The following is a 15,296-nucleotide window of genomic DNA, read 5'->3' on the forward strand; positions in this document are numbered from 1 at the left end:
ATATGATGTTTAGTCTTACATCTGTTTCTTTCACATGAGGCAGAAGTGCTGTAAGGCTGGACAAGGAGTGAGCTGATAAAGAATCACAAATCTTGGAGTAACAGGCGCCCTACAAAGCAAGGAGCCAGCATGATGCGGCAGGGCAGGACAGGCCAGTTCCTATGTTGCCATCTAAATCCTCAGAAACATCGGTGGGAAGAGTAAAGCACTCAGATCAGTGTCTCAGCCCCTCTCAAGGATAATGTGTAATCATGAGGAATGAACCCAAACCCCAGGCAGCCAAGACAAAACACGATGCTGCATTTTGTTATGGTCTTGGGTGTCCTTCACCCAGCATCCGCAATCAGCCTGCTGGTGCCCAGATGACTTGTCCTCAGTCCTGCTGGCTACGCCAGCCACCATCTTTCCAGCAGCTCCTGGAGAGCAACCTTGCATTGCTCTAGGCAGGGTGAGGGTTGGTGCCACAGGTGGGTCACAAACTGCAGAGCTGGACTAACTGCAGTGCTCAGGACCGCCCTGTATGTCATAGAGATGCTCTTCAAGGATGCCCAAATTCCAGCAATTTGACAGCCTCTCTTTTTGGCTGCTGGCTTTACTTTGCAATTCAGTGCCATGGCCATGCTGATGCATAAAGGCATGATGCATCTGCAGGCATGATGCATCTGCATAAAGGCAGATGAACCTTAAATCCTCTCAGTCATGGTGAGATGCAAGGAAAGAGGAGTTGAGGAACAGATGGGAAAAGTCAACTCCAAACAGCTTTGCTGTCTGGCTGCCTCTGGCTGCGCAGCTGATCCAGCTGAGTTACGATCTGTAAGGTCAAAATACTTAGTGATGTCTGAAGAGACCATCGGATTCAACTGGCCAGCAATTTCAGCTGTGGGTTCTGTTCAATCAGTCCAGATCTGCTGGACAATAACCACGGCAGAGAAACCAATCCGCTGAGGGTCACGTCTCCCAGCCCAGCACTTCTCTGCCTACTTGGAGCATATTTCAGACATGTCATAACTCACCACATTCTCTGGATCATTCTTTCCTCTCCCTCCCCACAAGGCAGTCCCAGGTGGCAGCAGTGTTAGGAGAGAGGATGGAGGAGTGAGGACTCTCCTGCCTTCCTCTGTATCCCCCTGAGGATGGGAAACACCAGCTCAGGGATTGAACTACCCCATTGTGAAATGACAGCATTTAACATTTTAATTGCAGTAGGCTAAGGTGCCAGGAGGTGCACAAACCAAGCACAGAAGCACAGAGGTGATATTCCTCCCTGGTCCCCCCATGCTGTTAGTCTGAGAAAGCTGGAGAACTGGCAAACTCATTGCAGCAGTGCAGGCAGCTGCTGTGACAAGGACTCTGCTGGGAAGGTTGCACTGGGGGCTGATCTATCCCTGCAAGAGACCCCCTTGATCTCCAGCCCCGCTTGATTTCTCTGGTCTATCCCTTGGACCCAGGCTGTGCCTCAGCCCGTCTCTCAGGCGGGTGGGACCGGGGACTGCCCACTGGGGAGAGAGGGAGAGGAAGAGACCGATTTGGAAAGATAGCGAGGAGGAGGAGGAGGAGGAGAGGCAGCAGGAAACCCAGCCCACCCTTTGGTTTCCTCCTGCCTCCTTCTAAAACCTGCAGATTCCTCCAGCCCGTCCAAGCGCCTGAAGTTTCCTCAGCCGTGCTGCCGGGACTGCGAGGTATGGCCCGAGACCTTCGCGTTTGCCTTTGCTGCGTTGTTTCTCCTGGCATGGGGGTCCTGATAGCCCCATTCACGGGGGTCCCTGGCCCGGGAGCCACTATGCTGGCCCATGGGGTGCATCTGGTGCCCGACAATGCATCACTTGGGGTCTCACAGCATCCATGTCCCCCACCCCAAGTGATTCATTTAGAGACTTCTGACTTTTTTTCTCCTCTTTGCAGCATCTCCGCTCCTAAACTGAGCTGTTACTGTATTTCCCTGCCAGCTTGCCAGCTTTAACACTTTGGTGGCATCTGACTGTTAAGCTTTAACCTGCCCTGATTTTTCTCTCTCCTCCCTTTTTCCCCTCTGGGTTTTCAGTTGTGGGGTATTTCCTTAGCGAGATGCGTGAGACCAAAGTCTGGGCACATCAAACCAACCTGCAGAGCATATCAGATCTAACGATAAACCAGTCCCCATTACACCCAGCCCGAGGTGCATTGGCAGGTGACGTTTTACTCACCAGAATATCTAGAGGAAGAACAAAAGAGCTCTGGACTTCGTTTCAGCATTTTTATTTTTTCAATACAGCCGCTCTTATTTCTCCTAAAAAAAAAAAAGACACTCAGCTTTTTGTTCCAAGCAGACTATGAAACCATTTCAAGTCCTGCTGCCCTGGTTTGCTGAACTCCAGCTGATCAACTGTTAGAGAGATGGTGGTTGCAGGAGAGGAGGAACAAAGCTCTTTTTTGAGTTTTTTTTTTTTAAAGTTTTAAGAGCTTGGGCTCAGCCAGAGGCAATTTTAGGTCCAGGCAGAAGAGCCGAGGGCTTGTTTCCTTTAAAGGCAGCCGATGTCCTTCGCTGACGTGCGTGGCAGCCTAACCCTGCTCTTTGTGTCCCTGCTCTAAGAAAGCTCCTCTCTGCTGCACCCAGCCAAGAAAAGGAAACAACAGGATGGGCGCCGAATTCCCACCCAAACCGAAAGGCAACGGTTTCAAGTTGGAGGGAAATCGGGGGCACCGGGAAGGTCGCCAATACTCCCAGCCCTCGGTTACCACCAACTTGAAACAGCCCAACAGCTCAGCAACCCGGCAGAAGGACAAAAGTAAATCGCAGCCGTTTGCTAGGGTCGATCAGGCGAGTTTTAAGCAGAAATAAAAGGCTGTCACGTTCTGCACAGCAGTTAAAGCCGAGCTATTGTCTGCCACATAGGCAGGAGCAGGGATGCGGGCGGGTGCTGGGAGGGGGGGGAGAGGAGAAATAAACTTTTCAAACTTTTTTTTCAAGCCCCTCCTTCCATAACCCTCTGCTCTTCCATGACTCAGCCCCAGAGGAATGTCGGCTCCCATGGAAACCCTTTCTGGGTCCTCTGGTCGGAGGGATGTCGGGGCTGTTATCGCTGGAGCGGCTGTGGCAGGGCGAGCCCAGGGAATGCTTTGAAGATGGTTTGCATTTTTGCAGAATATTTAGTGGACAGTTTCCTTTCTCTCTCTCCCCTTTGTGGTGCTGTGGCGAGATCAGCTTTCTGTATCCCCCAGGAGCCAGAGGGACCGCTTGCACCTGGCACAGAAGTATCCAGGCTGCTTTTGGCACTGCCCCACATCCAGTCCAAACAAAAGAAAAAGCTCAGGCAGGACAGCAAAATGCTGTATCGCCTGCCCTTCTGAGTGAGGTCTGCCAAGGGCTCATCGCTGAACCGCTGCTTGCAGCCCAGGTCTCATCCCCGCACTTTTCTTGGTGCTAATTTAACTGTTTCCCAGCATGGATGCAATTTGCAACCTAGACAAACTATGACAGCCTCAAGCCAGCGCATGCCTATAGTGGCATTTGGGCTCTTGCCCTTGTATCAATAAACCCTGTGAGATCTGGAGCCTCTATAAGCACAATCAGAGCTGCTCAACTCCCTGCAAGGGGAACGGGTTAATACAGCATCGTGGTGTAGACGTGTCTTTAGTGACTCTGCACGGACGGATGTGGTATTTAGACTTTTTTTCCTGTGTTTTACTGGGACTGTGTAAGTGTGTGCATAAGCTAAAGGGAATTTCACTTCCATCCAAACCTAGCTTGGCTTTCTGAGCCCACACATTTTGTGAGAGGGGCCTCTGCAGGTGGCAGGAGCCAGGCTGTCTTCTGCCCAGCCCTCAGTTCCTGCCCTGCTCCCCTGGGACCCAGCACAGCTGCAGTACATCTGGGTGAGCCGGCACCCCCAGCAGCACAGCCCAGACACGCAGAGACCTGTTCAGCAAGGACCTTTATGGGAACTCACGCAAACAACTCTGACTTCAAATCAAATTTTAGCCCAGGAGTGGCTGGCTGAGCAAAGAGAAGAGGGTCTTGCTTGCATAGGTCAGGGCCAGACGGTGTCGTGTCTCTGTGGTGGCCACACTTGGTCACCCCTCCGCACCTTGAAAACTGTGGACCACAGTGGGATTCGTAGGCAGAAGCTTTTCTGGGCACATCCTGCCTTTACATTCAGCCTGAGGTGCTGGGGCACATCAGACCCTGCAGAGGCTTGGAAGAGCAATGAGCAATGGAGGATGGGTGCAGTAGACCCTGCTGCTTGGGCTGCTGCCTCCTGCATGGCTGGGCTGAGGTGTAGGTGGGGAGCCGAGAGGTGGAAGGGTTTTTGCCCAATGATTACCAGCTCACTCGTGTCCTCGGCTGCTGGTGATGGGAGGTGGCAGTGGGGCCACTCGCCCAGGTTAGTGGTGAGGCAGCTGGGGTTATCCCAGTGGCCTCGGGGAGGAGCTGTCAAAGTGGCCAAGCAGAGACTCCTCCCCACGCTAACGTGGCATCCCGAAGGGCTTATGCAACCCTGGCCGGGGCCAGCGCCACATAGGCCATGCTCCACCATCCATGGAACCTCTTCTGGAGGCTGCACCTGCCTGGTCCTTGTCCTACCCCAGCCCACAAAAGCCCCCAGGCTGGGCAGGAGGAGACATCAGGGACCAACAGACCCCAGTGGCACAGGCTGTCCTCTTCCCCAGCAGCAGAAACTTATGATGGTGCTACAGGATTGAGGGGAGGGAGGTAAGGAGTTGGCCAGAGCAGGCTGCTTTGAATTTATGGAGGTGCTGTGGCTCAGTCTCAGACCTCTCTACACGCCATGGCTGTCTTGTTAGGGACATGGCTGCAAAATGCAACAAGCAGCCAGCACTGAGGGAAAGCCTGGGCCACGCTATGAAGGTGAACCGTCCAGTGGGGTTTATGGAAGACACAAGACTATTTACACAGCGACTAGCAGCTGAAGCCCCCACTTAGGATACAAGTGGGGTCAAGCATTAGAAGTGCAGTGCAGGCCAAGGGTCCTGCAGCCCATCAGTCCCAGGTCCTCTTCTTCACCATCAGGAATCAGGACGGCAGGCCTGAGGAGGGGATGGTGACTGTGGAGGCTTCTCTTACTTTATATTCAGCGTCCTTCTTTGTGCCCACGATGTGCTGGTTTCCAGCATGTCTTGCAAAGTACTGACTTCTGTTCATTCCTTTAGGATACAGAAAGGTGTAAGTCCCTGCTTGCTAAGATCTCTTTCCCCATCCTGTTTTCCTCTGTCCAAAATGACCCCCTGCTGCACCCCATTGCTCTGCATCTCATGCTGGCCTCTGCCCTCTACGGGGCTCTTGCAGAGCAGTGCCAGGCATTCCCAGAGCAGGGCCCCTTGCAGGGATCCCCCTGAGACCCTCAGGCTGTTGCATGGATGCTGAGCTCGTGGTATGGTCCAGCTGCCAGCTCCAAAGTGCAATTTCTTGGATAGCAGGATGATGGTAGGTCCACAAGGAGGGAGACTTGCACCATGGGCCAGGCTCTTCTGCTGGAGCAGCTCTGTGCCCAGAGCTCCCGAGGTGTTATTTCATGACTTTTGACCACCAGGCATTCAGGAAAGACTATGCCTTTGCAAAACAGTGAGGGGCTCACAGACGCTGCAATGTCCTCTATGCATAGGCTCTGCTTCAAGGAGAATGTTGTTTTTCAAATAAACTGGTTTTCCCATCTCTGGCGCGAGACATCTTTGCAGAGCTTGTTTGCTCAGACCCTTTCGTGCTCCTTCTTCATCCAAACACAACACTGGCAGCTCTGACTGTCTGCTGGCTCCTAGCAAGCGTGTAATTCCCTGACCCCAGCTTACTGCATGCCCAGGCTTTGAAATTCGGGATTTTTTGGGGGTTGGGGAAATGATTTGAGAGGGCCTTGGTCTGGGGTTTGGTTCTTCTCAATGCCATCTTCCACGTGTACATGGACTGCCCTCTCCTCCAGGCTGGTCAATGCTGTATTTCTGCCCAACAAGCATCACTGAACCTCAGAGCATCTTCCAAAGCAAACAAACCCCTTGGGAGAAGCCCAGGAGGAGCCTTTACAAGCGAGGGGATGGCAGCAAGGGAGGAGATGGCCAGATTCACCAGTACTTTTCCACCTGCCTCCCCCTAAACCACCTCTCCAGAAGTGAAGAACCAGTGATCTCTCCTGGCGAATGCCAGGAGATCTCTCAGCAGCCTCCAGAGCAAATAAAGGCGAGGGGAAGGGACGGTGTGTACTGAGCAGAAGAGGGGGGAGCTGCTCAGCTGCAGTCTCCCCAGAGCAAATGGACTCATCCATCCCCATCTGCAGCCCCTCTCCCCACAGGTCCTCTGTCCCACCACAGCAGCCGTCCCCACCACCCCATGCTCCCAGCCCTCCGACATCCCTGGGAAGCTCCCTCCATGCACAGGCACCCAGCCGGGGCTGGGTGAGGCGCTGAGCTTGGATGGAGGATTTCAACCTCTGCGTGGCTGTACCTTGCTAAATTAGGAAGCACAGCCCAGCCTGGCTGGTGCCCTGGCAGCACAGCATTGGCATGGTTTTATACCCAGAGAGGAAGGGAAAGGATGCACTGGCAAATTAGATATCCAATCCATGCTCGCTGGCAGAGAAAAAGACACCTTGTTCAACACTTTCTGTCCCAACAAAGCCATCCAGGGAGCTGGTGGGCTGCAATGCCCTGGCCATGCAGGTGGAGAGGAGGAGGGCGAGCGGAAGGGAGGCAGCGGAAGCCTTGGCAGGGGGACAAGTCCCCTCGCTGGCAGGAGACAAACCGGGGGTGTTTCGCTCTCCCGGCAGGCGGAAGGGAGCGGGCAGCCCTCACTGTCAGGAGCAAAATGCCACCGGCATATTAAGCGGCCAGCTGAGCTCCTCTCTGCCCTCACACAGAGGGGCTCAATCCTGCCAAACAGGAACTGGGGGGGACAAGGACAGGGTGATCACACCAGCTGCGCTCTCCTGGCTCGCATCATGGCCAGTGTTAGCTGAGCTGCCTGGCTCCCTCATCCTACAGGGTCCCTGCAACAGCCCAAATCGAGAGGGTGCAAAGGGCTCACCCCCCTGGAGCTCACCTCCTGGCAGGATTGAACGCCAGAGCATCCTAGATCCTTCAAACCCAGTTTGGGGACCCTCAGGTCTGAGCAGGAAAGGGAAGAACCATAGCAGAGACCCCAACAAATGTTGGGGGTGCTGGGGATGGGGGACAGGTTCTGATACTGCTTAGAGATGTCCGTGTCCATGTGGGAAGGGCTTTTCTACAGGATTTAATTCTCAAGTGCCCCTTCTCACTGTCTCTCTGGTCTCTCTTTCCTTCTTCCACTTTCATTTTTCCTCTGATTGATTGACAAATAAAATGGTAGACAGATTCATTGCCTCTACCTGGGGCTTGTATCAGGGGCTTTTAACATGAAAAAATTTTTTTTTCAGTTCAAAAAGACTCCTGTGAAGGACAGGGGAACTGCCATTTTGACTGCAATTTTTCTAAAGGCATCGAGGAAAGCAACAGAAATCTAAACCCCTCATGCCCCATTTTGCGAAATCAAAAGAATTTGTCTTGGAAACATTATTTGGCTTAAGGTTTTGGCTAGAAAAGCCAGCATGTGGGTCTGTAATATTGAACAGACAAGGAAGGAAATAAAGAGAACGCCCTTTTTGAAGTGTCTGACTGCCAGCCGTGAGCTCAGCCCCGAGCCGAACGACACACGATGGCCTCCTTCCCCTCATTCCTCCTTTTCCTTTCCTTTCCTTTATTCAGGGTCTGCTGAAAGATGAGGGCCTGGATTTTTTTCCTTCTCTGCCTGGCAGGCAAAGCCCTGGCAGCTCCGGTAAGTACAGGAGACAACAGAGCCTCTCTGCTGTCGGGGTTGTCCGTCCAGTGTATCAGATGGGGATTTTCTTTTACGATGAATAAAACCCTGAGGGATGGGGGGCAAGGGAGGGAGAGGAAACCCAAGGGTGACCCCTGCTACCTTCCTCAGTGGGTCACCCTCCTTGGGACTACCCATGGACCCCAGCTCATGGTCCTTTTCCCCTGCAGCAGGAAGCTCTGCCTGATGAGACAGAGGTCATCGAAGACCCCACCACAGAGGTAGGTAACTCTGCTCCTCATCACCCATCCCTTGCAGCACCCACTGCATTTGGAAGAGCATCTCTGAAGCATGGGCTGCTCTGCCCCCCAGGAATGGGGCCGAGCTCTTTGTGCACCCCCAGCTGAAACACTGATCTCTTTTGCAGGAGCCTGTGGGGGCTAACCCTGTCCAGGTGGAGGTGGGAGAGTTCGAGGAACCCACAGAAGATGTAGAGGAGATTGTTGCAGAGAGTAAGTCACTTTTCCCTTGCCCTCCAGCTTTTGTCCTCCGGCAGGCAGAGACCTGGTCCCTTCCCTTGGTTAGCGAGCTTTAGACACTCCAAACAGTGAGGGGCTTCTTTGGGAACAGCTGTAGCACAAAGACAGTGCCAGCCTAGACACACAGTTAAAAGTAAAAGAAAGAGGTACATGGCTATCCAGCACTGGATTCTCCATAACCACTTTTTTGCCACAGAAAAATCATTGTGTTGTGTGGCTTCAGAAAGGAGCCCAGGATTAGCCCAAGGGCTAACATGGGCTTCTGGAAACCCTCACATCTTCCTAGTACAGAGAGAGATGCTTGGGGCTGTCCCTGGTAAAGTCTCTGTCTTCCCTCTGTGCTGAGATGCCCCAGGCAGCTTGTGGGAGGTGAGGACGGGCCAGGCTCTGACTTTACTTCCTGTCCTCTCCCAGACCCCTGCCAGAACCACCACTGCAAGCACGGCAAGGTGTGCGAGGTGGATGACAACAACTCACCCATGTGTGTGTGCCAGGACCCCTCCAGCTGCCCAGCCACCGCTGGCGTCTTTGAGAAGGTGAGGGCAGAAGCTGCTTGATGGACTGGAGTGGGGAGGGACCTCACATGGGACATTGCCAGAGACGGTGGGGGAGACAATCAAAGTAGGGGCAGCAGATCTGGCCTCAGCCAGCAGTGACAAGGAGCTGTTATCCATCCCAAGAAACAAGTTAAACATCTCATTTGGAGGCTCTCCCTGCTGACCTCACAGCAGGGCTGGGCTTCATTGCCCCTCAAGCAGCATCTCCCCATCCTGTGCAGGTCTGCGGCACCGACAACAAGACCTATGACTCCTCCTGCCATTTCTTTGCCACCAAGTGTACCTTGGAGGGAACCAAGAAAGGACACAAGCTGCACCTGGACTACATTGGGCCTTGCAAATGTAAGTGGAGCCATTCCTTTAGACAGGGGGACCCCTAACTTGAGCGCAGCCCCCTTGCCCATGGGCTGAGGGAGAGCAAAGGTCCAGGCAGATACAGGACTGAGGTGAGGACGCAGTGGGGCTGTGTGTCTGGGGCCTGGGGCTGCATGTCCAGGTGCTGTGCTGACCACTGTGTATGGTTTTCAGTCATCCCTGCCTGCCTGGACACAGAGTTGACCGAGTTCCCCCTGCGCATGCGGGACTGGCTCAAGAACGTGCTGATCACCCTGTACGAGCGCGATGAGGACAACAACCTGCTGACCGAGAAGCAGAAGCTCAAGGTGAGGGTTTGGGGAGGGAGCCTGAGAGCTCACCCTGCCAATGGAGCTCAGCACACAAGGGAAGCACATCGAGAATAACCTGTGGGCACCCTATGAAAAACCCTTCCCGGGGTCCCCCCTTGCATCCCATTCCCTGCTGACAAAGTCTTCCCGGTCCCTCCTACAACAGGTGAAGAAGATCCACGAGAATGAGAAGCGCCTGGAGGCTGGTGACCACACCGTGGAGCTGCTGGCCCGTGACTTTGAGAAGAACTACAACATGTACATCTTCCCCGTGCACTGGCAGTTTGGGCAGCTGGACCAGCACCCCATTGATGGGTGAGTGGCAGCAGAGCAGGATGGAGGCCCCCACCAGGACCCTTTCCTGCCTGAGGACCAAGGTGGTTCGGTGGCAGAAGGTGTCAAGGCTTGAGATGTGACACAAGTGGGTGGCTGATGGCAGAGGCACAGGCAAAGCCCTGTGGAGGGATAACCCCTGCACACATCTGGCAGCAGCTGGAGCAAAGCTGGCTGGGGTAGAGGCAGTTTTCCTTTCTGCAAAAAACTCTTCTGCAGAAAGAGGGGACTCCCCCACCCCCAGCTCCTCCCATCTCCCTTGGGTATGGAGTTTCTGTCTTCTCAGATTTACTGTCGTATGATAGTTCCCTAAAATATCTTAGTCCAAAGGCCCCGGGATAAGTGCAACAGCTGAGATAGCAGCTGCTGGCTTAGCTGTGAGCTGGAGATGGGCTCAAGAGCGATTACACACACAGACCCATGGTTGGGGGGCAGCCAGTGAGGACCCCCAGCTGCTGGCTATTTTGTGACCAGCACGGCCGTTTGCAAAAGAAGACACCAGACCTTGACCTTCATGACACTCAGTGGTGGATACTGGGAGGGCACTGGGCCAGCAGTCAAACCAGACCAAGAGCTAGGGCTAGCATCTCGCCCTGCTCTGCCCACCCCCCACCCGGCAGAGCATCTCCCCTCCCGCAGGAGGGCAGCTGGTGCTGGTGGGCGGCGCATTGACCATGCGGTCACCTTGGCAGGTACCTGTCCCACACCGAGCTGGCCCCACTCCGTGCCCCCCTCATCCCCATGGAGCACTGCACCACCCGCTTCTTCGAGGCTTGTGACCTGGACAATGACAAGTACATCGCCCTGGAGGAGTGGGCCAGCTGCTTCGGCATTAAGGAGCGTAAGTACCGGGTAGAGAGGGAATGGAGGTGGGAGGGACACCAAAAAGCACCCCCAAAGCCCCTACTTGGGATGAAGCAATGCACTACAGCCAGTCTTGGGGAGGGAAAAGCAGGGGAGAGCAGGGAGGGGGGATCGTAGGAGCAATGGGACCCTGGGAGCACCCACCTCCTAACCTTGTCTCTCTCTTTTCCTTCCACAGAGGACATAGACAAGGATCTTGTGATCTAAACCCCCAGCTTCCGTCTCTGCTGCCAACTTTGTCTTGTTTTAACCTTCCCACTTCCTTTGGTTTTTGAACTGCTTTTGTTTTGTTTTGTTTTGTTTTTTCCCTGGGAACAAGGTGCTAATATAGATTTAAACATATGTAGTAACGGTGCTAAGAGAAGTAACAGTCCTCCTTCATAGCCTAATCTATTACCACTAGATTACTCACTTGGCTATTTCCACACGCTCTTACCAGCCCTTTCTCTCTCCCACGTGTCTATACCATTGACCGACCCTGTTCCTCTCCTAAATATCCGCTCCGCCTCTGTATCTATCCGCTCTCGGATCGACTGCTCTTAACTTCTAACTAACAGCACGTTCTTGGACACGCCAGCGTAGTCGCAAAGACCTCTCAGCTGATCCTCCACCCCCCGTTACAGACCGCCAGCGAGGGAAGGCAGAGCCAGAGGATGTAGGAGGATTGAGCTTTTCGAGCAGAGCAGCTCTGGGTGACATTGCGGTCGCCCAGCTCATGGTAGGGGGGATGGAAAGGGGTGAGAAAGACATAGAGTGGCAGGATTTCATTTTTCCTTTTTTTTTTTTTTTTTTCCCATTCCCAGGGCTTGAATTTAACAATCATTGGGCACAAAAAAAGAAAAAAAAAAAAAAAAAAAGGGCCATCCCAACAAACGAATAGGAAAGCGCACAAAATTTAAACCAAATAAAATGAGAAGCATCCCATTCTGTAAAATCCCCTCGAAAAATAAAGGTTTGAAAGTGCTACGTGCTTTACCATTACTCACCGATCGTACTGCTGTTGTGTTTTCTGTGCTGCAAAGGGAGATCGGGTGCGGCCGCCTGTTCCCCCCACTCCGGGTGCGTGGGGCTGACCTTGCTGTTGCGATTCTGCTGTAGCTGAGATAAAGCTCTTGGCTCGCCCCAAATCACGGTGCCCTTGAGCACTTCCCACCGCTGCCTTGGTCCTGCTTAAATTCCAGCCCTGCTCTCCCAGGGAAGCTGTGTCAGGCTTGGAAGGGACATTTCTGCCCAGAAAGAGGCGTGCTTGCCACACGCTCGAGGGAAAGGCTGTAATATTATTTTTCCTGTTGTGGATTTTGGGATGTAAGGGATGGGTGGGAAGGAAGGGAGAAGGTATTTGGATTTTGCTTTATAGAGAGGGTCCTGACAGGAGCGAAGGGATGGTTAAGTCTCACAGGCTGAGAACTCTTTTTTTACTTCTGAATGTTCTCTGTGCCTTATATTATTAAATTCCTGCCACAGTGTGAGCAACCTGATGAGTCTGTAATAAAAAATACTGTTTTGAAACACTGACAATAAACAAGCTTGCAATGTTCCTCTGTTTCATCCCATCCCAAGGAGGGGAATTGCACACACATCACCAACGCCATGCTCATGTTCAGGGTGTCCCATGGACATCCCAGCCCCAGGGAAAGATCTGGTCCAAGGTAAGACAAGGTGCTTCTGCCGGTCACAGTCCATCACTGCACTGTAAATGGACTCATTGGGGGATATCAGATGGGTAATGCATGGGCAGATGGAGCTGGAGCGATGGAGGCAGACAGGGTGACTGCAGCAGCCAGCACAGACACTCGCGTGGCTCTAAGGTCCTTGCTTTCACAAGCAATAAAATCCCTGGGAAAGGCAAAAAGGCACAACAGTAGAAAAATAAACATGACCATTTGCATGGGCTAAAAATATCCATGTTGCAAGGGCTCTGGTTCAGCTGTGAGGTTCCCCTGTTAACGGCCCTTGCTGGATGTGCTGTGCTCCAGGCAGAGCTGCAGGGTCAGATCCTGGACAGGGTCCCTCCTGGCTGCAGATCCCTGGCCAGGTCACATTGTGGGGGGGTGGTCACTTTGGAAGTGCTTTGCCAAACTGTTTGAACCCAGTGGGAGAGCTGGAGAGAGGGGCCAGGCAAACCTTTTTGACCCGTCTTGAACCCCAGGGCTCATTCCACCCGGCCACACTGCTTCCCGGAGCCATTATCCAGGGGGGAGGTTTCTTGATGGAGACACAGCAAATGCCTCCCCACCTCAGAGGCCACCACTGCTATTTGGCAGGCCTGGCACAGCGAGGGGCACCACTGCCCATGACCCCCATCTGCAAGATCCAGCTGACTGCAGCAGCCATCGATGCCAAACCAGCTCCAGGGCCAGAAGGGCTGGCAAGAGAAGATTTGGGCAGGGGGGAGGACAGGAAAGCAGACGGGGATCACAGGAGATTGGCCGCCCTGTGCAAACCTGCTTTCCAGTTGCTCCCTCTCAGCCAGAAACTCCAGCTCATGCTCCTCCACCAAGGCGCAGCCGCATTCCTTCCAGCTCCAGCCCTCCCCGCCAGCACCACCGGACAGACTCAGGCGGCTTCGCTCCCGTGCAAGGGAAGGTTTTCCAGCCCTCCCTCTCCTCTGCCTTCTCCTCTTGTGCAGGAATTGGCTCTAAATCACAGCAAGCTCTGGGAGGTCAGCAAGCTGCACCAGGAGAGCCAGTTATCACCACACAAGAAGGCAAAGGGATCCATCTCTGAGTCCATGTCCCATCCCAGGGGACAATACTCATGTCCTGGCAGCATCGCAGAGCTCAGAGGACAGAACTCAGTGCTATTACAAGCACAGCTGTCCTGGCTTTAACTGAGCATCAAAGCGAGCTCAAGAGGTTGCAGCTGGGCCTCCCTTAACCCTTCAAAGATCACAGCCTGAAGTATTAAGTTGCTGGAATTTCACTGCCTTGGGGCAAATGCCATACATGGGGTTACATCAGGACTTGAGGAATAAGCTGGCCTTTTTGAGCTTTCAGACCTGGACGGTCAGCAAGGGTGGAACAGAACAGCCCTTTCCCTGTTACAGCCGAAATCGAGCCTTCCAGTGCCTGCGCAGCAGCAAAGAAACTCGCCTGTACTTTCCAAGTGGAAATTCTCCCTGTGGTTACTGCTGACTGAGGACAGTTTGCAAACTTGAAAAAAAAAAAGAAAATGGAAAAATAACAGAGCTCTGAATCCAAAACCAGCCTGACACAAGCACAATCTGACCTGAGTGCTACAGGCAGAGGTGGTTAATTTTGCTGTATTCAGGGCAGTGCCACCCAGCAGCTCACTCAGCATTGTCCTGCCTGCATTCAAGAGAGAAAAGATGGGAAAGACAAAGATTCATGTAGAGATTAGTGCTTTCCTGTCTGTTTTCCTGACCCTTACTTTTACAAAAGAAATAAACTGCAGCATAAATGCTGCATTAAGGTTTGTGGCTTAAATAGTCAAAATGCAGCTGATGCAAAAAGGTGACGAGCCAGGATCACTGTGACTATACCAGTCTCACATCTATGACAGCCCGGACTCCAAGGCTCAACATCTGCAAGGTGTAGCTGCACCTGGAGATGCTTCTGCTTTAGCTAACGGTGTCACTAGAAACCCTCTGGGTTAACCCCCCCCTGAAGCATGTGTGAAGGCTGGTATTTCACACATGCTCATGGCTCATTAGCTAGAATCAGTTCTGCAAAGGAAGACCGAGCCATATAACCAAGGGCTTTGGGTTTTTTAGGTGCCACCATTTTTAGGTGGCTCTTGGTGGTGAGGTTGATGGATTTGCTGTTCCCAGCGGTTAGGTATCTCTCACAGCAGTTAAAGCACACCCAGACTTGCTGCTGCTGCTGAGGGAATCTCATCACGACCCGCTGGGTCTGGCACAGGGTGGGTGCCGTGGTGCTTGGCAGGCACAGTGCCAGGACCACCTCCACCCCTCTGCCCTGCTCTGGCTTGATGAGCAGCTCCTGAACTGCCCGTATCCACTGCGGAGCCTTCTTTTGGCTTAAACCAGCCCATATATCTCAAAGACGGACAAACTCACTAAAAACAAGCCCTACCTCGAATGCAGAGACAACACCAAGAGAAAACATCCCAAACAGAGATGCTTATCCCTGCAGCCAGCCTGGAGGGAGAGCAGGAGGGAGGCAGACACCCCTCTGCCCCCCAACTCCGAAGCTGCGAGAGGCACCTCCTCCTCCATCCCGGGCCGATCTCCATCCATCCCCGGCGCGGCCAGCGGGGGGAGCGGCAGAGCCAGGGACGGAGCCCGGCGCCGCGGGAGGCTGTGCCGAGCTGGGCTGGCCGGGTGTCCCGGGCCAGGAAGGCGGGTTTGTAGCCGCCCTGCTGGGGCAGGGGCTGCCGGGGCTGCCCGGGCACAGGGCGGGAGCAGGGACCCGCTCCCGCGGGAGCATCTCCCAGCCCGGGGCTTTTCTCTTCGCAGCGGAGCATCTCGGCAGCAGCGAGAGGTAGCCCCGCAAAATGCAGCCCTGGTCCCTTTTGGGGCTACATCCCCACCATGCTTGGCCATCCCATCCCACTCAAAGGTGCCCAAGCTCCCCCAGCCTTTCTGGAGCATGGATGC

The 15,296-nt window shown here is 53.7% G+C and overlaps 1 protein-coding gene across 2 annotated transcripts; it reads left to right on the top strand.

Annotated features, from left to right (window-relative positions):
* Positions 1-1,214: 1,214 nt before the first annotated feature.
* Positions 1,215-12,254, top strand: SPARC (secreted protein acidic and cysteine rich). 2 transcript variants are annotated; one of them, XM_074156590.1, is made up of 10 exons: positions 1,215-1,679; positions 7,708-7,777; positions 7,990-8,040; positions 8,187-8,271; positions 8,713-8,834; positions 9,077-9,197; positions 9,384-9,517; positions 9,687-9,835; positions 10,546-10,694; positions 10,896-12,254. In XM_074156590.1, exons 2-10 carry the CDS (start codon positions 7,721-7,723, stop codon positions 10,922-10,924), a joined length of 897 nt encoding a protein of 298 aa, XP_074012691.1. In that variant the 5' UTR covers positions 1,215-1,679; positions 7,708-7,720; the 3' UTR covers positions 10,925-12,254. The 2 variants fall into 2 exon arrangements, with proteins under 2 accessions (XP_074012691.1, XP_074012690.1); XM_074156589.1 differs by lacking the exon at positions 1,215-1,679 and having other exon boundaries at positions 7,721-7,777; positions 7,990-8,052; positions 8,190-8,271.
* The last annotated feature ends 3,042 nt before the right edge of the window (positions 12,255-15,296 follow it).

Source organism: Numenius arquata, chromosome 11, assembly GCF_964106895.1.
Source record: "Numenius arquata chromosome 11, bNumArq3.hap1.1, whole genome shotgun sequence".
NCBI classification, from domain to species: Eukaryota; Metazoa; Chordata; class Aves; order Charadriiformes; family Scolopacidae; genus Numenius; species Numenius arquata.